Consider the following 24,330-nt stretch of genomic DNA (forward strand, 5'->3'; position numbering starts at 1 on the left):
TATATAGAAGCACAGAAGTGTGGGTCTGAAAGGGATCTCAAGATGTCAATGAGTCCAGCCCCCCTGCATCAGGCTGGACCAGTAAACCTAGACCATTCCTGACAGGTGTTTGTCCAACCTGTTCTTAAAAACTTCAGTGATGGAGATTCCACAACCTCCCTTGGAAGCCTATTCCATAGTTTAACTACCTTAATAGCTAGAAAATTTTGCCTAATATCTAACCTAAATCTCTCTTGCTGCAGATTAAAACTAACATGTCATACATTAAATGGATTAAAAACTGGCTAGCTGATAGGTTCCAAAAATGTAACTGTAAAGAGGAAATCTTTTCTGAGTGGGTGTGTTTCTAGTGGGGTCCCACAGGGATCGGTTCTTGGCTCTACACTATTTAACATTTTTATCAATGATCTAAAAGAAAATCACTGACAAAGTTTGCAAATGACACAAACATTGTGGGGGGGGAGCAGTAAATTAAGAGGACAGGTCACTGATTCAGAGCAATCTTGATCACTCAGTAAGCTGGGTGCAAGCTAACAATATGTGTTTTAATACGGCTAAATATAAATGTATTTGTCTAGGAACAAAGAATGCAGGCCATACTGATAGGGTGGGGGACTCTAGCAGAGAAATTTATAACACAAACCAATGGCTGGAAGTTGAAGCTAGACAAATTCAGACTGGACATAAGGCCTACATTTTTTTTTTTTTTTTTAAAAACAGTGAGAGTAGTTAATCATTGCAACACTTTACCAAGGGATGTTGTAGATTCTCCATCACTAACAATTTTTCAGTCAAGACTAGGTGTTTTTCTAAAAGCTCTGCTCTAGGGATTATCTTGGGGAAGGTCTCTGGCCTGCGGGACACAGGAGATCAGACTAGCTATCACAATGGTCTCTTCTGGCCTTGGAATCTATGAATCTAAGCCCATTGCTTCTTGTCCTACCTTTAGCGGATATGAAGGACAATCGATCATAGTCCTCTTTACACCAGCCAACTTAGCTGAAGACTATTGCCAGATCTCCCCATGTGTTCTTTTCTCAACACTAAACATGCCTAGTTTTTTTTAATCTTTCCTCATAAAGGGTTTAGAAAACCTGACCCATCATTTCTGTTGCTCTCCTCTGGACTCTCTCCATTTTGTCTCCACCTTTCCTAAAGGGCGGCACCCAGAATTGGCCACCAGACTCCAGCTGAGGCCTCACCAGCACCAAGCAGGTGGGGGGGAGGGGCACTTACTTCCCGAGTCTTAGGGCAGGTCTACACACAAAACGGGGCAGTGCCACTACACTAATACACCTGCGCCGCTGGAGTGCTCCAGTGAAGACGCTTCTGCCATGGAGCTAGTTAATCCACGCCCGGAGAGGCGGGAGCCCCGTCGACAGGAGAAGCCCTCCCATCGACACAGCGCGGTCTGCCAACAGGGGTTAAGTTGGTACAACTGCGTCGCTCAGGCGTGTGGATTTTGAGTGCTGCGTTTATAGGATAGTATTTAAGTTTATAGTGCAGACCTGGCCTTGCATACAACACTCCTGTTAATACACCCCAGAACTAGAGGCCTCTTTTTTGCAGCTGCATCACATTTTTGGCTCCTGTTCGATTTGTGACCCAGTATAACCCCCAGAGTGTGACCGCCTAGCCAGTTCCTTCCCATTTTGTAGCTGTGCGCGTGATTTTTCCTTCCCAAGCGTAGTACCTTGCAATCATCTTCACTGAATGTCGTCTTGTTGAACTCAGACCAATTCTCCAATTTGTCAAGGTTGTTTTGAATTCTAATCCTGTTCTCCAAAAGGTCTTGCATCCCCTCCCAGCTTACTGTCATCTGCAAATTTTATAAGCACACTCTCCAATCTATTATCCAAGTCATTTATGAAAATACTGACTAGTGCCAGACCCAGGCGTAACCCCTGTGGGGCTACTACACACTCCCAGTTTGACAGAAAACCACTGAGTATAATCTTTCAACCAGTTGTGCACCCCCACCTTATAGTAATTTCATCTAGACCACGTTTCCCCTCGTTTGCTTATGAGACTGTCATGTGGGGCTGTGTCAAAAACCTTAATAAAAATCAAGATATGCCACATCTATGCTTCCTCCCTATCCATTAGGGCAGCATCCCTCTCAAAGAAGAAAATTAGGTTGTTTGGCATGATTTGTTCTTGACAAATCCATGCTGACTATTCCTTATAACCCTGTTATCCTATAGGTGCTTACAAACTGAATGTTTACTGATTTGTTTCAGTATCTTTCCAGGTATTGAAATTAGGTTGACTGGTCTATTATTCCCCAGATCCTCTTTGTTCCCCTTTTTAAAGACAGGTGATATGTTTTTCCTTCTCCAGTTCTCTGGGACCTCACTCATCCTCCAGAAGTTCTCAAAGATAATTGCTAGGGGTTCCAAGATTGCTTCACTTAGTTCCTTAAGTACCCTAGGATGAATTTCATCAGGCCTGCCAATTTGAATACATCTAATTTATCTAAATATTCCTTAACCTCTTCTTTCCCTGTTTTGGCTTGTGTTCCTTCCCCCTTGTTGTTAATATTAATCTAGTCACCATTAACCTTTTTAGTGAAGACTGAAACAAAATTGGCATTAAATATCTCACCCTTCTTAAGGTTATCAGTTGTTCGCTCTCCTTCCCCACTAAGTAGAGGACCTACACTTTCCTTTGTCTTTCTCTTGCTCCTAATGTATTTAAAGAACCTTTTCTTATGCTTTTATGTCCCTTGCTCAGTGTAATCCATTTTGTGCCTTAGCGTTTTTGATTTTGTCTGATTTATATGCTTATCTTTGAGAAGGCATGGAAGATGGGAGAGATTCCAGAAACTGGAAAAGGGAAAATATAATGCCCATCTATAAAAAGGGAAATAAGGACAACCCAGGGAATTACAGACCAGTCAGCTTAACTTCTGTACCTGGAAAGGTAATGGAGCAAATAATTAAGCAATCAATTTCCAAACATCTAGAAGATAAGGGGATAAGTAACAGTTAGCATGGATTTGTCAAAAACAAATCATGTCAAACCAACCTGATAGCTTTCTTTAACAGGGTAACAAGCCTCGTGGATGGGGGACACACGGTAGATGTGGTAATCTTGACTTTAGTAAAGCTTTTGATACGGTCTCACATGACCTTCTCATAAACAAACTACGGAAATGTAACCTAGATGGACCTCCTATAAGGTGGGTGCAAAACTGGTTGGAAAACCGTTCCCAGAGAGTAGTTATCAGTGGTTCAAAGTTATGCTGTAAGGGCATAATGAGTGGGATCCCGCAGAGATCAGTTCTGGGTCCAGTTCTATTCAATATCTTCAATGATTTAGATAATGGCATAAAGAGTACACTTAAAGTTTGTGGACGATATCAAGCTGGGAGGGGTTGCAAGTGCTTTGGAGGATAGGATTAAAATTCAAAATGATCTGAGCAAACTAGAGAAATGATCTGAAGTGAATAGGATGAAATTCAATAAGGACCAATGCAAAGTACTCCATTTAGGAAGGAGCAATCAGTTGTACACATACGAAGTGGGAAATGACTGCCTAGGAAGGAGTACTGCGGAAAGGGATCTGGGGGTCATAGTGGACCACAAGCTAAATATGAGTCAACACTGTAACGCTGTTGCAAAAAAAAAAAAAAAGGGCGGCGGGGGGGGGACGACATCATTCTGGAATGTATTAGCAGGAGTGATGTAAGCAAGAAGTAATTCTTCCATTCTACTCTGCTCTGATTATGCCTCAACTGGAGTATTGTGTCCAGTTCTGGGCACCACATTTCAGGAAAGATATGGACAAATTGGAGAGAGTCTAGAGAGGAACAACAAAAATGATTAAAGGTCTAGAAAACATGACCTATGAGGGAAGATTGAAAAAATTGGGTTTGTTTAGTCTGGAGAAGAGAAGACAGAGGGGACAAGATAACAGTTTTCAAGTACGTAAAAGGTTGTTACAAGGAGGAGGAAGAAAAATTGTTTTTCTTACCCTCTAGGGTAGGACAAGAAGCAATGGGCTTAAATTGCAGCAAGGGCGGTTTAGATTGGACATTAGAAAAAACTTCCTGTCAGGGTGGTTAAGCACTGGAATAAATTGCCCAGGGAGGTTGTGGAATCTCCATCATTGGAGATTTAACAGCAGGTTGGACAAACACCTGTCAGGGATGGTCTAGATAATTAGTCCCACCACGAGTGTAGGGGACTGGACTAGATGACCTCTTGAGGTCCCTTCCAGTTCTATGATTCTATGCTTGTGCTATTCTTTTGTGATCCTCTTTAGCAATTCATCCGTTTCCACTTTTTGTAGGATTCCCAATTAACATCCCCTATGGAATGACATGCCCGAGGCTCCTGCCACAGCCAGCCCCTTTTCTCACCTCACCAGACCAGGCAGCAGACGGGCCCGGGCTCTCACCTTGGGTTGCCGACACCCGGACTCTGCCACTGCAGTCACACGCAGGTCGCTGCTGGGGGGCAGTGTATCTATGACAGCGCAGGCCGCTGAACCCCTCAGCACATACTACAACCAAAGAGGAGAGGATGCTCAGCAGACCGCACCAGGCCATAGGCTGAGCAAACAGATCTAGCCCTTGGCACCCACCCAGCCCCCTGCTCCCAGGTCTGACAGCCTTCACAGAGCAGAGCAAGTGTTGCACAAATGGGCTAACAGACTCACCCTGCACTGGCACCGGGACAAAGGACATGCTGGTCCCGACTTGCACCCCTGTTGCAGTAGCCCCTATGGGGCTGTGTAGAGGTACAGAATCAACAGGGCATGGGACCTCCCCAGCCATGCCTCCTTCTTCTCCCTCCCCCCAGTACCCAGCTCCCAGCCTGTCTCTGCCCTGCCCCCAGCCTGCTGGAGCACGCCCTGTGCCAGAGGCTGGGATATAGGCAATGCAGATGCCCGCCTGCACCCGGGTTATTCCCAGTTTGTGTGTCCTGCAGCCCAACAGTGAATCTAGGGCTGGGGGGAAACTGAGGCACTGACTGATGGGCTTGACTGACCCAAGTCACAGAGCAGATCAGTGGCAGAGCTAAAACTAGAACCCAGGTCTGCCGAGTCCCCAGGCCTGATCCTCTACCATCCTGCACCAACACCCAGGCACTCCCCTTGCATGGGCGTCAAATACTTGGCAAAGGAGCCAGGCAGGGTAGGATCAGGCCCGCAATGCCTTGCTCTCAGCACAAGGCCATGCTATCTCTGCAGATATGAGGATGGGAGGCATTTGAACAGGGATCTGCCCTTACTGGTCCATACGTAGAGTGTGGAATTGGGTCGGGAGATGATGCCAGCCATGGAGCCGATCAGGTAGAAGCCTGTCCCAGCCTGCAGAACGGCTGGGCACACGCTCCTCTCGCGGAGGCACTCCTGCTTGGCCTTCTCCAGGCTCTCGGCAGAGGGGTGTAGGAATGCTGGGTCTCCCACCACGCCCCGGCCAGGCTGCTTCACAAACCACTCGGTAGCTGGGGGAAGCAGAGGTGAAAAACAATTTCTCTGGGTCTCTTGCAAAACACTTGTGCTGTCAGATACCCAGCTGCGAGCCACAGCCTCGCTTCCACTCAGCACAGCCAGCGAAGGCCCTGCACTAACCCCTTGCAGCCCCAGCGTGATGGTGCTGCTGGAGGTGATGGGCCTGCTGCAGGTACGGCAGTGCACATCGCAATGACCAGGAACAGAAACCCGCAGCCACCCAGGAGTTCAGAGTTGTCGGTGTGTCCCCAACAAGCCACAGCCAGCCTCAAACCCCAGCCACAACTAAAGCCAAAAGGGGTGGCAGGGAACGGGCAGTGCAGGAGGATGTTCTGGGGCAGGAGGAAGTGCAAGCAGCTGCGAGGGAGGTAGAACGGGGACAGGATTAGGCGCAGTGCTGTCCCACTTTCTGATTGGGACACATGGCTGGAGCCTGTGAGGCGGTGTGAAGGAAGCTGAGGAGAAAGTAATGGCTTTCAAAGCGGGGCTGGGGGAGCACAAATGCACCCAGGGGGGCAGTGATGGGAATGGAGGGGGGACAGAGCAGCACAGCTATGTTGGAAATCTGTTCTCCCACCCAGACTGTGCTAGGGCTCTCAGCTTCCCCCAAGGCCCGGCATGAACAGGGGCTTCGCATTCTGCCAGGGATGGGACATTCTGGAGCAGAATGTGATCCTCCTTCCAAATCCAGCACATTTTAAAATTCCATTTTTATTTGAATTCCTCCTGCTGCTGCCCCTCATTGCGCTCCTCTCCCCCAGCCAGACTGATAAAAGTAGCGCTGTGCATTGCTTGGGAACAGGAGAACAAGGACATCTGTTTGGAAGGCGAGGAGGGTACTCCGTGCCAGGAGAATTAAGATCTAGTCTGTGTACACCTTGCTATTGCTACAGGCACAAAGAAGGGGTTAAGACTACGTGCCAAATTGTTGTTACTTGGCTTGAAGAGTTTAATTCCTTGCAAAATTACAAGTAATTAAAGATCAAAGGCAAGATACTTTCTGTGACTGCCATGGTGCTAGGGGTTATTTTCAACTCAAATTAATAATAAAAGGATGATTTGCCTGTGGTTATAAGGAAGAGGCTTCTAAAGATGATGTAATTACAAACTAATTACCATAAACTAGGCCCTCCCAATCTTAGGAACCTGCTTTTAAACTCTGCAGGTTCCCTCCCAGGCATCCCAAACCCCCTTGGCTTAGTAGTGCTCCTGGACAAGTGGGTCGTGTGTGGGGGTAGAGGGGAAGGATCTGGAGGGCAGAGCTCACTGGGGAGCACCTCCAGAAGAGGCTGCTAAGGGGCTGGAGGAGGTAGCAGTTCTGGCAAGCTCCTAAACTCTGCAGAAATAGAGAGGTTTCAGAGTAGCAGCTGTGTTAGTCTGTATCCGCAAAAAGAAAAGGAGGACTTTTCCTGGGGCAAGTGATGCTGCTTTTCCACAATAGTGTTGGAGCGCTGCCCCCAAATAACCCCTAGAGCAGAGCTTTCAGAAAAACATCCAGCCTTGATTTAAAAATGCTCAGTGATGAAAAATCCACCAAGCTTTCCTGGGAAATTCTCCTGGGAACGTAGGTCGGGAATGTAGGCAACACACGCTCACAGTGTGGACCTTTGTCCCCATCTAGTGGCTAGACCACATATAGCTATGCAGGAAGGTCAGACTAGCTGATCCCAGTGGTGGTGGTTTCTGGCACTGGAATCTGTGATGCTGAACAGAGCGCTTCGTCCGCAGGCCCGACCTCCTTTAAAGTGACCGTTCACAATCTGGCCACTAAATGACCCCCAGATTAAAAAGTCACTACTCAAGCAAAAAAACCGAGGAGTCCTTGTGGCACCTTAGAGACTAACAAATTTATTCGGGAATAAGCGTTCGTGGGCTAAAACCCACTTCATCGGATACATGCAGTGGAAAATACAGTAGGCAGTTATATGTACAATGTTTGATGTCTGATTTATGTCCATTTATTCTTTTGCGTAGAGATTGTCCGGTTTGGCCAATATACATGGCAGAGGGGCATTGCTGGCACATATCACATTGGTAGATGTGCAGGTGAACAAGCCCCTTATGGTGTGGCTGATGTGATTAGGTCCTGTGATGATGTCCCTTGAATAGATATGTGGACAGAGTTGGTAACGGGCTTTGTTACAAATCAGACATCAAGAACTATAACATTCAAAAATCAGTCGGAGAACACTTCAACCTCCTTGGTCACTCAATTTCAGACCTAAAAGTCGCAATTCTCCAACAAAAAAAACTTCAAAACCAGACTCCATCAAGAAACTGCAGAATTGGAATTAATTTGCAGACTGGACACCATTAAATTAGGCTTAAATAAAGACTGGGAGTGGATGGGTCATTACACAAAGTAAAACTATTTCCCCATGTTTATTTTTGCCCCCCCTACTGTTCCTCATACGTTCTTGTCAACTGCTGGAAATGGCCCACCTTGATTATCACTACAAAAGGTTTTTTTCCCCCCCCCCTCTTGCTGGTAATAGCTCACCTTACCTGATCACGCTCGTTACTGTGTGTATGGTAACACCCATTGTTTCATGTTCTCTGTGTTTATAAAAAGTCTCCCCACTGTATTTTCCACTGCATGCATCCGATGATGAAAAAGCTTATGCTCAAATAAATTTGTTTGTCTCTAAGGTGCCACAAGTCCTCCTTTTCTTTTTGCAGAAATAGAGAGTTGCACTACTGGAGAGCTCGGAAATTTCACTTGAGCCAGCCCCCTGTGAGCTGACAGAGCCCGGCCCCCAGAGGCAGGTCAAGGCACAGAGGAGCTTTATACAAAGAGTGAGAGAAGACATGTCACAAAAGAAGGACCTCCCTGAATCAAGGAGACTCAAAGCAGCCCCACATTACTCCTCTGGCCACTGACCAGACACAGGACCTTGGTGAGCAATGGCTGGGGCCAGGGGTGACACTGCACTTCCACTGGAGAGGCCGTCACAAGCTGGGAAGCCAGCAAGCATCTCTCTGCAGTTCTGTCGGGCTGGGAGGAACTAAAGCCAGGGCTGTTAGCTGGCCCCAGAGGGAAATGAGCTGGGAGGTCCCAGTCTGTCCTGTTCTCTGTCCAGCCCTACAACGGACGCTGCTTTGCCCACTTATTGGCAGTCATAACGGCAGGGCCAAGGACCAACTAGGCCACAAAGAACAGGTTACTGAGTCAGCCTCCTCCCATGGCAGAGGAGGTGGGTAGGGCAGCTCCCACTGCCAGAGCCCAGGCTGCACCTGCTCTGGGGTTAAATAAAGGACTCAGTCCCCAGGGATGTCAATGCAGCCTATCCTGCTCCTGGGAAAGCCAGTGTGGGGCTCAGGCTCTGGGCTGGCACTGGCTAGTCCCTTACCCTCGCTGCACTTGCAGATGAATGGCTTTCTCTCCTCACAGCTGGCATCTGTTAGAAGTCCGCTTGCTGTATCCAGCCACACACAATCCTTCAGGCTGCCATCCGCCAGGTCGTCTCGTAAGTGCCTTCCCCAAAACATAAATGAACAGCAGGGCTGTTACTGTGTGGCAAGCAGTGGCCAGCCCCAGCACTCGGCTTAGCCCTGGTTTGCTTGTCATGCCCCCTATGCCCAGCTGCTCACCACCCCTTCCTTTCAGCAGCCTCATTCCCCTAGCCTGCCTGGAGGTGCTTCTCTTTGGGTAGGAAGGTGGGAACTCCCAGGAGGCCCTGGCACAGACCTGCCCTTCCAGAGAGAAGTTGGGTTATGCTGTGTCTGATGCTCCCTCCAGCACAGCTGAAAGCAGTGGCAAAACACACATCTCTGCAACTGGAAGGAGCAGCTGAGGAACCAGGCAGCACCCTGCTCTCCCCACTAGAGAGGCATGCAGCCTGCTGTGCTAGAGCAGCTTGCTTGAGTACAGGTTTCAGAGTAGCAGCCGTGTTAGTCTGCATCAGCAACAAGAATGAGGAGTCTTTGTGGCACCTTAGAGACTAACAAATTTATTTGAGCATAAGCTTTCATGGGCTAAAGCCCACTTCATCAGATGCACGCAGTGGAAAATACAGTAGAAAGATTATATATACACACAGAGAACATGAAAAAATGGGTGTTGCCATACACACTGTAATAAGACCAATTAATTAAGGTGCACTATTATCAGCGAGAGAAAAAAAAACTTTTTGTAGTGATAATCAAGGTGGGCCATTTTCAGCAGTTGACAAGAATGTGTGAGGAACAGTGGGGGGGGGGGGGGGCAAAAATAAACATGGGGAAAGAGTTTTACTTTGTGTAATGACCCATCCACTCCCAGTCTTTATTCAAGCCTAATTTAATGGTGTCCAGTTTGCAAATTAATTCCAATTCTGCAGTTTCTTGATGGAGCCTGGTTTTGAAGTTTTTTTTGTTGGGGAATTGCGACTTTTAGGTCTGAAATTGAGTGACCAAGGAGGTTGAAGTGTTCTCCGACTGGTTTCTGAATACTTGTGGCACCTTAGAGACTAACCAATTTATTTGAGCATAAGCATCCGATGAAGTGAGCTGTAGCTCACGAAAGCTTATGCTCAAATAAATTGGTTAGTCTCTAAGGTGCCACAAGTACTCCTTTTCTTTTTGCGAATACAGACTAACACGGCTGAAACCTGGTTTTTGACTGTTATAATTCTTGATGTCTGATTTGCAACAAAGCCCGCTACCAACTCTGTCCACATATCTATTCAAGGGACATCATCACAGGACCTAATCACATCAGCCACACCATAAGGGGCTTGTTCACCTGCACATCTACCAATGTGATACGTGCCAACAGTGCCCCTCTGCCATGTACATTGGCCAAACCGAACACTCTACGCAAAAGAATAAATGGACATAAATCAGACATCAAACATTGTACATATAACTGCCTACTGTATTTTCCACTGCATGTATCCAATGAAGTGGGTTTTAGCCCACGAACGCTTATTCCCAAATAAATTTGTTAGTCTCTAAGGTGCCACAAGGGCTCCTCGGTTTTTTTGCTTGAGTAGTGACTTTTTAATCTGGGGGTCATTTAGTGGCCAGATTGTGAACGGTCACTTTAAAGGAGGTCGGGCCTGCGGATGAAGCGCTCTGTTCAGCATCACAGATTCCAGTGCCAGAAACTACCACTGGGATCAGCTAGTCTGACCTTCCTGCACAGCGTGGGCTGGAGCGCTGCCCCCAAATAACCCCTAGAGCAGAGCTTTCAGAAAAACATCCAGCCTTGATTTAAAAATGCTCAGTGATGAAAAAATCCACCAAGCTTTCCTGGGAAATTCTCCTGGGAACATACGTCAAGAACGTACGCAACACACGCTCACAGTGTGGACCTTTGTCCCCATCTAGTGGCTAGACCACATATAGCGATTTAGGACTCTGCCACGGCTCTGAGCTACCAGGAACAGCCCTTTTGTTCAAGTGGCAGAAACTGGTGCTTTTAGGTCTAGAGACCTCAGGTTCATTTCCTGCAGGTGTCCCAAACAGGGCTACGCTGCCTCAAACCCCCAGACCACTCAGCTCCCAGAGCCAGGCACAGAACACAGGAATCCTGACACCCAATGTTTTAGTGCGAGCTCACAAATAGCTGCTCCCTGAAGGGGATAATAGCAGGCCTCTCCCCACGGTTTCACCTATAGCTACAGTGGGTGGAGATCTGGGCTGTGTATCTGGAGGTTCTATGTTCAGACTTGGCTAACGGCCTGGGTGGGGCAAGACCACTGCTTGTGGGTGAAGAGAGCTGAAGACTTGACTTGTGCGAGCGCCACAAAGGTCAGACTGATTGAACTGACGTCTCTATCCAGAACACAACTTCGCTCTCCACGGAGGCACATCAGCACTGTAGGGGGCTGGCTGCCTCAGGGTGGTGCTAATGAGCTACAGAGCCTTCCACCTGTGGGGGGGGGGGGGGGGGTGTGAATCCAGCCCTGATCACAAAGATGAACAGCTCTTCCCACCCAGTGGGCATTTGGTGGCCCCTCGCTGGGATGTTTTTACTGGGTCTCAGTCCCAGTTCCCATATCACTAGCACAGCAATAGCTTAGCAGCAGTTCCCAAAGGAGGGGAGACTTCTCTGGATAATGAGGACGTGCCCAACCATCAGATGGGATAACATTCAGGGAAAGAAACCCCCATGCTCAGTCTCTAAGGTGCCACAAGTACTCCTTCCCCATGCTTCAGTGCAAGAGCCAGAATCCACTGCTGGGATTTAGGAAGAAACTCTTCTTATGGGAGGTTTACTCCCAAATTGCCTAGTGCGGGGTTTCAAACACCTTCCCTGTAGGAAGTGTCTTGTCCCGGCCACTGTCAGAAGCACACTGGACTAAATGGACTGACATCTGATCCAGCCTGCTGATTCCTGTGTGCCTCTGCCTGGCCAAGACTCGTACAGGCCCTGCCATAACAGCTTTCACATAATGTCCATGTCAACAAGTATCAGGAAAGCCAAGTGCTCACTCTGCGAGCTGCCTGGTGATGGGATCGCCTGTAGTCCACTGAAATACGGATTCATCCGTCTGATCATTCAGGCCTGTCCAGAAGACTCCCCTGAAGTTTGAACATATCCAGTCCTGGAAGGAAACAGGACAGTCTCAGGACTGGAGGGCAGGACATTCTCTTACACTCCTGTGTAGGGTGACCAGATGTCCTATTTTTAAAGGGACAGTCCTGTATTTAAGCCCTCCTGCAAGTGTCCTGACTTTCTTTAAAACATGCAAATTGTCCCGTATTTTCTGTCTCCCCCAATCAGTACGGGTGGGTCCTGCTGCTGGACGGATCCCTGCTGGCCAGACGCCCACCCACCTACAGGTGCTGACGATGGGGGTGGGTGTGCAAGACTGGTTGTGGGGTGAAGATACAGCATGTGGGGCAGGCCACTCCCCCTGCTGGTCTGTCAGCTTAGCCCCCACTGCATGCTGGCTATCGGCCACCACGGCCCCGCCGCACATCCAGTTTCCGGCCAGCACTGACTGCGTGCTGCGGTGACTGCGGACAGGCACCAGCTGGTTAAGTGTCACCTCTTCTGCCCACCCATCTGCCCCCCCGGGGGCACATTCTGCTCCCAGTGCTGTGCATAGAACCAGCCCCTGGTCGGAGTGCTCAGCTCACCAGCAGCCTGGCCGGCAGGTTCCTTCCTTCCCCCACTTACTCCAGCTGGGCCCGTGCCCAAAGCCCAAAACCCTCCAGCCCAGGGGACTGGCCAGGAGGAGCCGAGCCCTCCACATACCAAGGCTTAACCCCTTCCTGCCCACACTGTAGCCGGGGGACAGGAGGTGGCTGGGTTAGGTTAGTGGCCAGCAGCATCCCAGGGGTATTAGCTGCCTTTCGACACTGTGCAGGAAGGAAGGGACAAGCTGCTTTCAGCCACCAGGGAAGGGAAGGGATGAGCTCTGCAAAGACACAGGCCAGGTCACCCCTTCTCCTCCCACTTTCCCCGCAGCTGAAAGCAACTCCTGTCCCTTCCCTCCCACACAGTGACGAAAGGCTGCTGCTGGCCACATTCTGGTGTGAACCCTGACAGAAATCTGGGGGGGGACCCTGTGTGCCCCCACCCACGTTGCCTTGGGAAGACACAGTGCCAGGTACTAGGAGAGGTGGGTCTGTCCCAGGGCCCAGCCAGGCATGGAGGCAGAGAATGCCAGGCAGGGAGGGTCAGGTTGGTCGGTAACCCACCTGTGTGAGAGAGGTGTACAGGAGAGTGAGTGTCCCCTCTCCCCATGTGAGCCCTAAAGCCTTAAAGATAAGAAGGTAAATAAAAAGAATCCAACTATGCAGGGTCTCTTTTTAACGGGCTCAATCAACTTGATGTTAATTTGAATGTTTGTACTGCATAGTTCTGATTGGTTGCCATTGAACTCATTTGAATACCAGTAATTTTACCACGTGTCCCGTATTCAGCATAGGGAAACATGGTCACCCAACTCCTGCCAGCATTTTCAAACAGTTGGGCCTTGAGGTCCTAAACTGATTAGCAGCAACGCTGAACCCCTGCAGCTCAGTGGCGAGCTCAGCATCTCTGCATTTGGATGCCTGATGTTAGGCAGCCCAGTGTGAAGACAGGGACCTGTGTGAGAGACGGGGGCCTTGTTTCCTACACACAGTTAAAATCAACCAATTCCGCCCCCTTCCTGTTCTTCAGACTCTGGTCTATGTCCTCTGGCTCATCTTGGTTCCAGTGTTAGGACTCTGCCTGCTCAGGGAGCTGGGTTCAATGGGCCCCAGCTTAGAGTCCTGTTCCAGCAGCAGGGCCGGGAGCCCTGCCCCACCTCATCTCCTCTCGGAGGCCTGAGGTGCGTGCTAGTCCAGTGGGTCTCTGGTGCTCTGCTGGGTTGGGCTCTCTGGTTCTCACCTTCTCCTGGCGCGAGGTCAGATACAGCAACTCGGTCTGTCTGAACCGCCGACACACTTGCAGCCCCTCCTGCCAGGTGCTGCTGGCCAAGGACAAGTCCCAGTAGTAGCAGCTACCATTCCAGTGTCTCCAGCCAGGCTCCGTGGGACAGCGGCTCCAGGGAACTGCCATGGAGAGAAAACCTTGTCTCAGAAACAAGGGCTCAGGATCATCTCCGTGACAGAGAGAGTCACTTGTGGAATAGCAGCGAGTGTCCAAGCAGGCACAGCACTCAGCAGCGGGGGTGGGTTGGGCAGGAACTGATCAGGAGGAACCACAGAACCCCCCACTCAGTCCAAACCCAAGAACATGACCCATCTCTGGGCCCAGCCCACCTCTCAGGGCAGGCAGGCAGGCATGCACACACCCCCACCCCCCGGGCTAATGCCCATGCAATCTCACCTTTTTGGTCTTTTCAGCCCGAGCTCGCATTCTCGCTTTAAATTTTCTATTTACCCAGATGGAGGCTGGGCTATAGTGCACCATTCCCCACACAACATGCCATAGCAAACAGCATCCTGGGCTGGACTGTGTCTGCCACAGGGTGCTGGGCTGCAGTTGCCACGGCATGCCGAGCTGGGCTAGACCCTAGCCTACTTTCTCAATAGTCAACCCTGACCCGCTTTGCTTCTTGCTTCCTGCCACTGTCTGAGCTGTGTCTGCTCTCACTTGTCCTGCTCCGGGGACCTATGCCCATGTATCCAGAGCAGTGGGGGCCTCTGACTCATAAGCACACACCGGAGATGCTCACCAAGCGTGGCTTGAGGAGACCCTGTGCCACAGACTCCTGTCATGCCTCTTGGGAAGTGAGTTCCACCCCTGGTGGCACCACACTGAGCTGAGATCTTCCCACAACTGGAACTGAACTTTCCTTGCCCCGGCTTTATCTGAGCCCTCAGGTGGCCAGCTGGTTTCCCTCCTTTGTATGTCAGCAGGTCCCTGCCCCCAGCCTTGCCTCTGGCAGAGCATTGGAAAGCAAAACTGGCAACTCCAGTGAGCAAGTGTGCCAAGGAGCCAGAAGGAACAGGGAATGACACCCCTGCCAGCATTCTTCAGACCCAGCAGCACCGGTAGGGCTCACAAATAGGGACTCCCTGGCCCAGCAGCAGCGTGCAGCATCTTCCCCCGGTGAAGGTCATGGGCCAGACCCAGGTGCCCACAGTGTGATTAGCCTATAAGAACTGCCAGCATTCGTGTCATCACATCAGGGCAGCTAAGGCTGCAGTATGGAAGTCAGGACATTTGTACCCCTGGCCAGCTGTGCACCAGGCCCACAGACCATGCTCGAAGCACAATGAACTGTTACCACGCAGAAGCCTTCAACCCACTCCCTGACAGGAGACAAGGAGCTTCCCCCCTCCCACCCTTGGGGCTGGCACAGGAGACCAGCTGCCAGACCAGACATGCAGTATTTTCACAGCAGGTTCGGCAGCTGCTGAACGGTGAGGGTTACTGAGCCTGGCTCAGGGCTGCCAGGCTCCCTGGTCAGTGTGTGGTGTCCCAGGCAGTCCCGAGGGTCTCAGCACTGAATTCTCCATCGGGGCAGCTTGGCAGGTACTTACCCTCCACTCCTTCGCAGACCCATGGCTTGAGTCCTGAACAGTTGGACGCGGTGAGGCCAGTATCCCCCAGGGCTCCGATGCTCACGCAGCCTCCTCGAAGGAGCGGCACACCAGCCAGCCTGAGGCGGAAGCACAGAACGGTCTCTCCAGCAGCAGCCAGAGCCTTGCCACACAGGACAATGCACTGCAGGGAGCCCCTGCAGCTCGCACCTCAGTCCAGGGGAAGCCTCAGGAACACCTCCCATGGAAAGGGCCACATCCTTAGCCCACTGGACAGAGATGGGTATGGTGGGCACCTCCACCTGGGCAGGATGCCCCACACTCTGGGCCTACTGATGGGGGCATGCAGCATGGAGGGGGGTTCAGGAGGTACCTCAGTCCCTGAACAATGGAGAAGGCACCGGCCCCACAGATGGGTGGGGGGAGAGAAACACCCCAGGCGCCTGTCCCCACAGGCGGGGAGGGGAGGGGGAGAAACGCCCCAGGCCCCATGGGTGAGGGAGCAAAGGGGGATGCCACCCCATGTAGCTGATCCCCTGGAGGAGTGCTGGACTCACCTACAGTCCCTCACAGTGCCCCTGTACACAGGCCATGCCAGCTGCTCTGCGAGGGTGGGCAGGTGAGTAGGACTGGCTGGAGAGAGGCTCAGGTCTCATTGCTGCAAGACCAGGCCCAACTAGGGAGTGAGCACTACCCCCTATGCAGTAGCAGCGCCAGGTATTACTGTCCCCAGGACAGCAGGCTGAGCTGAGCCGCTGGAGGCCAAACACACCTGTCTGTGTGAGAGCATCCCCACCCCAAGGGAAAACACCAGCACGCCCCTACTGTCAGCTACATGCTCACCAGGGGGCAGCGCCATCTGTGTACTGAGCCACTGCCCACGTCCAGCTGCCATCGCCATCGAGGTCATTCAGCCCAGTCCAGCTGTCCCTCTGCACCATGGCTGTCACCCAGGCCTGCATGGAGTCAGGACCTCAGTCAGTGCAGGGCACATCTCCGCTCTCTGACTCAGAGCTTAGGGAGGGCCTGTGGGGTAGTAAGTAGCCAAGGGCAGCCCAGAAGGAAGGAGACATGTAGGGCAAGTCCTGGGGCAAGAGGCAGGGGGTACAATCAGCCAGGAGGAGCTCACCCTGCCCCATGGCCCCTTTAAACTCCTTCCTGGCTAGCTGGCATTCTGCTACCCTGAGCACATCCTGGGGGAGGGTGCAGAGCACATGGAGTGTATCCAGACTTCCCGCCCCGCCACTCAGTGACTGGAAAGGGGGCAGCACAGGGAAGTGGCTTCATGTGTCCCTCTAGAGAGGGGACTACCCCTGGAGCCTCCCCATAGGGAGGGGTTCCCACTCTGCCCACTGCACTCGATGGGCACATTGCTGCTATCCCTTCCCCCTTCCCTCCGAGCCAGCTCCAGCCAGGACATGCCCCACGTCACCCACAGGGTAGGTGCCCAGTAGCCAGAGGCCATGGGCCCCTGTGCACAGAAAGGATGCACTGGATGTGAGGAAATGGCTTGTCCTCCTTGTGAGGCTGAACTGAGAGCCAGAGGAAGCCCCTCCGGGCTCCTCCCACCCCATGGGCAGAGCCCAGCAGGGAGCAGGCATGTGGCCAGGACTCTGGAGAGCCCCGTCCTGCAGCAATTTCTTCTACCCAAGGAGCTCAGCTGGCCCTCTCACCCTTTCCCTGGGCTGCTACCCCACCAACAGGCACAGCAGCACTGGCAGGACCAGGTACAGTGGGGGAAATGCAAGGCGGCTCCAGGGTGTTTCACTGCAGTGACTGTCAGTGAGAAGAACCTGGGGAAAGGAGCCCTGGGCCCAGGAGTCGCCTTCCTTCACACAGGCAGACAGAGAGAGCAGCCAGGGGTTGGAGTTAGGAAGGCTCCTGTTCTGCTTAGGGAGGGGCCCAGGTGTCCTGCCTCAGACCATGCACGGCCCCCTGTACCTTCTCCTCCAGGCTGTTGAGAGCCAGCAGCCCCATGCCTTCTCCAGAGGCACTGCAGGCTGCCTCCGCTTGCTGCCATGTCTTGGCATCGCTCTCCTCCACATAGTAACAGTGTCCATCCCAGTACCACCAGCCAGCTCCTCTGGGGCACCTCCCACTCACGAGACCTGGTGAGGCAACAAGGAGACAGCCCTCACTCATCACCAGAGACATGCCTGTTGGGCCAGGGCCTGCAGTCCTTGCCCACTGACTTGGCAGGGCCTCCCCATACACCAGTCACACAGAGATCTCTGCTCCATCCAGGGATCTCAAAGCGCTGTGCAGGCCCAAAGCGGGTAGAGGCTTTCCTGCCATCCCTCATGCACAGCAGCACCTGTCACTGTCTCCACCTCCAGAGGGGAAGCTGAAGCACAGGAGGGTGCAGGAACCGGCCCAAGGATCAGGCAGAGTCAGAAACTGATCTCTGTCCCGACTCCCACTCCCAGCCCCTGCTCCCCCACGGACATTCCCTAGAGCAGCCAGTCTCAGGGATAGGGCAGCACCCATTACCCAGGCAGGGCAGGAGCCAGGACAAAGGCAGTCTGTGTCCCCAGGCACACCTGGACTCACACCCGCAACACTGCTACAAGGATATTTGCATAAAATGTGCCTTGTGAGGGGTCATAGGAAGGCTAATGACATGCTGGTTATTGATAGCATTGTAACAGGCATGAGTTAACCTTACATGCAACATTATGAATTTCCTCTGTATGATGCTATTAGAATGTGTTTAAGACTCGACAGCTGAGCCCAGGTAAAGGAGACAAACAGGAGTCTGTCCTAGACAAAGGAATGCGGGTTTCCCTCAATGTACAGATTAGCAGTACACAAAGCCATGGAGCTAAATCAGTGGGGATTATCCTGCAACTGATCTTGAGACCCAGAATTAACATGGCTCCTGCACCCCTGAGAGACACAGGAGACTGACTCCAGGGCCCTTCCTGACTTGTAAGATAAAGACATCCCCTGAGGGGTATAAGGAACAGAGGGAAACACCATTTTTATCCGTCACCTCAGGAGACAAAGAAATCAAGCGATCCGATCGCTGTGTTCGGCCCTGGCCAGGCTGGCCTGTGGAAAGCTGGAAAGGAGACTGGGGTGACAGAAACCATCCTGAACACCGACTGGATCTTGCTGGGTTACGGTTTAGACATTTAGATGCGCATTGTCACTTTTATGTGCTTGTAACCGTCTCTGCCTTTATCCCTTTTCCTTGGTATCACCTGACCAGGCTCTTTGGTTAATAAACTTGTTTCACTTTTACTATGACCCAGGTCAGTGCTGGGCTTGAGGGGAAGGTGAATTTACCCAGGTACATTAATAAGCTGTGGCGTAGCGATTCTTTAACAGAGCAGCGAAGTTCCTATCTTCTGTGACTGCACCGTGGCAGGGGCTCTGCCCTGCAGAGAAACAGCTCTGAGGAGCTCGGGGGCAGGAGTTCCCTGGCTGTTACCTGCTAGGCGAGGTCAGGGCCAGGAGGGCCTAGAGGAGTTTGCTGGGGAGGAAGACAGGCTGGTGTGGCAATCTAATGCCAGCAAAGCTCCCTCTTGCTGTGGCGGGGAGGGGTAACATGACGGCTCCCAGCTCAGTGTACCCCAGCAGCGTGTTACAGACCCTTTCCCATGCAATGTTTCCTTCCCCGGGGGATCCCGATGCGCCCATTGAGGGATGGAAAGGCATTGCAGGGTGTGGTGGTGCCTTCCCACGCCTCAGTACTGGCAGTGCATCTTGCACTGGGGCATGCCCTCACCAGTGCCACCATGCAATCCAGGGAGGGCCAGGCCTGCCTTTCCCAGATGCCGTCTGCCAGCCGAATGTGCGCAGGAGAAGAAGAGTTTCCAGAGGCCATGCCACTTCTGGGCAATACGGGAAGGAGCACAGCACACAGGCTGCAGGGTACAGAGCTGCCCCTGCACCATTGGCTACGGCTGCAGCCTGGCTGACATCTACTCCAGGGTATCCTGAGGGTAAGAACCCCCCCAGACCCACCCTGTGCCCTGACAAAGCCAGACGGGTAGGGGGTTCTCCTCTCCGTGGTATGTTTTTAGGCTACACCAAGTGGCAGGTGGGGGCTCAGGACTGGTTGCTCTGCCCTTCAGCTCAGCCCGGCTCCATTCATCTCCTCCCCCTTCACGATAATTGGGCTTCACCCAGTCCCTCCCCAGATAGCAGAAGGGTGCATGTGCCTCCCATCAGAGCACTGCATGCACACACACCCCACTGCGCCCGCAATGAGGGGGGCTGCACCCTTACCATGGAGACAGGAAAGGCCAACCCTGTGGACACAGCTCAGGAGCCCTTCGCAGCGGCCATTCAGGGGGTTACAGGTGCGAGTGCCAGGACAGGGTAGGCAGCGCCTTGCACACCTCATGCCGGAATAGCCAGGGGAGCAGGCTGCAAAGACAAGCACACCAGCCGCACAGCAATATCGCGGGGTCCATTAGCGATAGGGCCCGATCCTGCTCTCGCTGGAGGCAGAGGGAGTTTCACCAATGCCTGATGGAGCAGGAGCAGGCCCTGTGTGTTTCAAACTAGCCTGGTCCCAGCTCCAGACCTATAATAGCCTTCCCCACAGGGCTGGGCAGCAGCTAGCAGGGCTTTCCAGACCCACAGGAGCCCCAGTGAACTGGGTTTAGCCCCATGCAGGAGAAAAAAGCAGCCACAGGGCAGCCCAGACTGCTGCCCCCTGGGACCCACCCAGCAAAGCGGGGCCTGACTACCTGACTTGATGTAGAGGGTGGCACCGGAGCCAGGACTGTCGACGAGCACCGTTCCGTTCATGGTGTAGTGGGTGCCATGCAGCTGCATCACCCCGGTGCAGTTCTCTCTCTGCAGGAAGCAGGAGTCCTTGGCTGCCCCCAGCGAAGCATGTCTCTGCCACACAAAATCCTGGAAGGAAATGAGCATCTTCTCCCGAAGAGCTGGCAGCTCCACCTCTGCAAAGAGGGTTCCCCGCAACCCTGTGAGTGACACCCTCCCTGTGCACCCCCCACAGCAACAGCCTCCCTGCCCCCCCCCCCAAACCCCACTGCTGGCAGTGACAGCCTCCCTGCCCCCCCCGCCCCAGCCCTAATCTCCCTGCCCACCTGCACCACAGGCAGGGACAGACTCCCCGCCCCTCGCCCTTCATCACAGGCAACAACAGTCTCCATCCCGCCCACTCAGCCCCCACCACCAGCAGCTCCCTGGGAAGAGAGAGGCCAAGGTCAGGCCCTGCCCCTCACAGTTCTGCTCACAGCACTCCCTGTACATGCCAGGCCTGGCCCTGCTCCAGGGGAATGGTGAGGGCTGCATGGGAAGGCGAGTTCCTGGGGCTGCCGGGGGTTCCCTTGCATTGACTAGAGCTGGCTGAGGAGCTCTGGAGGCCAGGCAGACAAGCAGCCTCTGCGGGCACCATTCCAGCTCAGAGTCTCAAGCAGCTGCACAGCCCCACAGAAACCACAGCAACGGCACACAGAGAAACTGGGGGGGAGGGGGGGTGGTTCAGGTGAACTGGGGGGGCTGCTTTTCTCAGTCCCCAATGGCAGCCCAGCCCTGGCACCTTGGTCCCTGAGCAGGTGGGAGTTAGGAGCAGTAGGGGCTGGGACCCTGCTCTGCACAGCCCTGCAGGCCTGGGCTCAGCGGCCAGCTCCAATCTCACTGCAGCGGCCGGGAGCTCTGGAGGGAGCTGGCTCAGCACTCCAGGGCCAAAGCAGTGAGATTCTCAGCACGGGGCCATGCTGGAGCTCAGCCTAGAGGGGCAAATGGTTAGATTTCAAATTGATGGGCCTGACTCTCGTCCGAGTGCCACCCCCAGAACTCCCGTGGCTGCCACGGGCAGACTCCTGATCTCCACCAGCACGAGTGCCAGGAGAACCAGGCTCTGTTGCTCAGACAAGAAGCAAGGAGCCTCCAGAAACACACCATCCCCGCTCCATGACCCAATGACTGATTAGGTTGTGGGGGTAGGGGGGCAGCACTGCTCAGGCACAGCAGGCCCCGAATCCCTGACCCACAACAGAAGCAACTATCAGTACTGCAGCATCCCCCTACCCCAGATCAAACACCAAACAGACCGAGCTGCCGGGAAAGGAAAGCAAGGGACATCTCCCTCACACAGCATAGCATGAGAATAACGAATCGCCCCTTCCAGTGAGGCCCTTGAGGAGAATTGGCTCAGGTGTCTGGCAGCTGCCGAGACTCAGCCCTACTTCTCCTCACACAGCGACTGGCCAGCAAGTCTGAGCTGCCCCTGCTCTGCAAGGCATGTCGAGGGCTCTGCTTGGCAATCCCAGCCAGGAGCCTGCCACTGGAGCACAGGGAAATGGCCCATGCTCCCCCTGGCTCCCTAACTCCCAGCCCCGCCTCACACAAGCAGAGAAAGCTCCTGTGGGGGAGGCCAATGCTCTGACCTTCTGCTCGCTGGCAAGACCAGAAGGAGCCCGAGGGACAGCGCTTCTCAGGACCTCGGCCTTCATAAGGGGTCCCGCAGAGCTGAAAGAAGCAGAACAGGAATATGCTGGGCTGAAGAAACCTTCCCCAGGGCTACAGCTGGAGAGGGGCTGGCCGTTGGGCCAGCACAGTACAGGGCCTTGAGTTGAGAAAGGCAAAGCCAAGGGCATCCGGGAGCTGCAGAGCAGACTGACTGCCCTCGAATAGGAAGAGCCCAGAGCCACTCCTTCCATGCTCTATCAAGGATGCGCCAGAGCTCCCTCAACCAGGAGGCCTTCCCTCAGTCCTGTCGCTGGCCCCCCCCCACCACGGGGGTAACTCTGACAAGTGTTACAAACCCTACCTTGTGCTCTGCACACTCTGGGAGGCTTGGCCCCTGGGGCTGCCGTGAGCACAGGTTGCATGGCCCATTCCCGTGAGCAGCTCCCCCATGCTGGCCAGCTCCGGGGCAGGGGGCAGTTGGGACCCCACAGTTAGAGGGTCCCTGCCCTGGAAGTACTGCAGGGATTTTCTGCCCTTGCAGAGTGCAGGAGCAGCAGGGAAGCAAACTGTTAGTTTTCTGCGTCCATATCACCCAGGAAGCCCTCTCCTGTGCCCCCCTCCTTTGGTACCCAGGGGATGCCCATCTGTGGGCTTTGCGGGCCAGTCTGGGGCCAGGTGGGGGTGAAGCAGGCTTGGCAATAGTACCACACTCCATGGGTTGCCTTGACCGAGCAGCTGCAGGATGGCACTGCACCTATAGAGTGGTGCTGCCATAAGGAAGGAGTCTAGCAGACCACCAGCCATTGCTGAGCATGTGCTTCTGACTGCACATGGTGGGCAGGGTCCCTTCCCTACAGATCCCTGGGTGGAGAGGGGGAGAATAGAGTCAGACCCTGCAACGTCCCAGCAGGAGCCATGCTGGAGAACACCACAAGTGGAACCTCACAGAGGTCTCCTCCCCACTGCAGGGGCAGTTTGGTGGGACGGAACCTCTGTCCCATCTTAGCCCCTCCTCCAGATAGCCCCTTCCCCAGCTGCCACGATCTCACCAGCACTTAGAATCACAGAAATGTAGGGCTGGAAGGGACCTCAGAAGGGGTCAACTGGTCCAGTCCCCTGCACTAAGGCAGGGCTCAATATCACAGGCGCAGGCTTCCCCTGGGCCCTTGGAGTGCTCAATCTCCGGTTCTGCCCCAGGCCCCATCCCCCACTTCTCTCAAGCCCTCTGTGACGAAGCAGGACTGTTCTTAATGTTTCCTCTGAATATTGAGTGCGTGCCTCAGTTTCCCCTATGCAGTTCTTAAGTATCTAGGGGGTGGGATAAGGGTGTATGATCGTTGCAGAGCCCTAGAGGGCAGGTGTGTGCAGGGGTTTGGACATAGAGAATGGCCGACACCCTGTTTCCTGGCAACTGATGGCTTGGCCCTTCCCCCCTGCAAGGTGAGAGCTAAAGGGTTGGAGAACAAACGAATCAGGTGACTTCCTGGCCCAGGAAAGGATCAAAGCCCAGAGGAGGAGGGGCTAGAGAGAGTTTCAGTTTGGGGCTGGCTGGGGACATGGAGTGAAGTGCAGACGTGGTTGTCTGGCTCACTGCCCCCCCCCCAAAATGGACCCAGCTGCGGGGTCCTGTTCTCTGTAAAAACAAGCTCTGTTTTAGACCACGTTCCTGTCATCTAATAAACCTCGGTTTTACTGGCTGGCTGAGAGTCACGTCTGACTGCGGAGTTGGGGTGCAGGACCCTCTGGCTTCCCCAGGACCCAGCCTGGGCAGACTCGCTGGGGGAAGTGCACGGAGGGGCAGAGGATGCTGAATGCTCCGAAGTCAGACCCAGGAAGGTGGAAGTTGTGTGAGCTGTGGGTCCTGAAGACAGGCTGCTCACAGAAAGGAGACTTTCCCCAGAGTCCTGACTGGCTTCGTGGGGAGCAGTTCCAGAGCATCGTCCGGGGACTCCGTGACACCCTCACCCCACCCTTCCCAGTGCCTCCTGCATGCCATGAAACAGCTGATCGCAGTGGGTGGGAGGCACTGGGAGGGAAGGGAAGAAGTTGATTGGCAGGGCTGCCAGCAGACAGGAGGCACTGGGGGGCAGGGGGAAGTTGACTGCCAGTGGGTGCTAAGCACCCACTAATTTTTTTCCCCTGTGGGTGCTCCAGCCTGGTGCACTCATGGAGTCAGTGCCTATGCTCAGTATTATCTATGACATCCTTGACAACTGTTTGTCTAACCTCTTCTTAAAACCCTCCAATGATGGCGATTCCACAACCTCTCTGGGCAATTTATTCCACTGCTTATCCGCCCAGAGAGTTAGGAAGGTTTTCCTAATGTCCATTGTGGCAGAGCTCCAACCTTGTCCCCGTGGGTCCTGTGCTTCCAGGTGGTTTATGCTAGCTTCAGAGGCTCACTGCAACCCTCCACGTAGCCAGGGATACAGTCTACTGAGCCCTTTTCATCATAAGCCAGCAAGGAGGTTGGTGAGAGAATTCCCAGTCTCTGTTTCTCCTACGGCCTCATACCGAAACAGTTTAGCCTCCTGTCCTGACAGGGGCCCGTCTTCCCCTCCCAGGAGG

General features: G+C 53.3%; 1 protein-coding gene across 1 annotated transcript in view; it reads right to left on the reverse strand.

Moving 5' to 3' along the window:
• The window catches only part of LOC119563858, a 58,535-nt gene that overhangs the window by 6,747 nt on the left and 27,458 nt on the right, over window positions 1-24,330 (reverse strand). The window contains exons 18-28 of the mRNA XM_037880003.2: window positions 21,741-21,822; window positions 20,070-20,285; window positions 19,603-19,743; window positions 17,311-17,477; window positions 16,213-16,325; window positions 15,370-15,488; window positions 13,769-13,932; window positions 11,878-11,990; window positions 8,811-8,935; window positions 5,238-5,453; window positions 4,402-4,506 (exon numbers count right to left, since the gene is read on the reverse strand). Coding sequence (XP_037735931.2) covers window positions 4,402-4,506; window positions 5,238-5,453; window positions 8,811-8,935; window positions 11,878-11,990; window positions 13,769-13,932; window positions 15,370-15,488; window positions 16,213-16,325; window positions 17,311-17,477; window positions 19,603-19,743; window positions 20,070-20,285; window positions 21,741-21,822 — 1,561 coding nt within the window. The remainder of the gene's footprint in view (window positions 1-4,401; window positions 4,507-5,237; window positions 5,454-8,810; window positions 8,936-11,877; window positions 11,991-13,768; window positions 13,933-15,369; window positions 15,489-16,212; window positions 16,326-17,310; window positions 17,478-19,602; window positions 19,744-20,069; window positions 20,286-21,740; window positions 21,823-24,330) is intronic.

The sequence above is a fragment of the Chelonia mydas genome, chromosome 16 (genome assembly GCF_015237465.2).
Source record: "Chelonia mydas isolate rCheMyd1 chromosome 16, rCheMyd1.pri.v2, whole genome shotgun sequence".
Classification (NCBI taxonomy): domain Eukaryota; kingdom Metazoa; phylum Chordata; order Testudines; family Cheloniidae; genus Chelonia; species Chelonia mydas.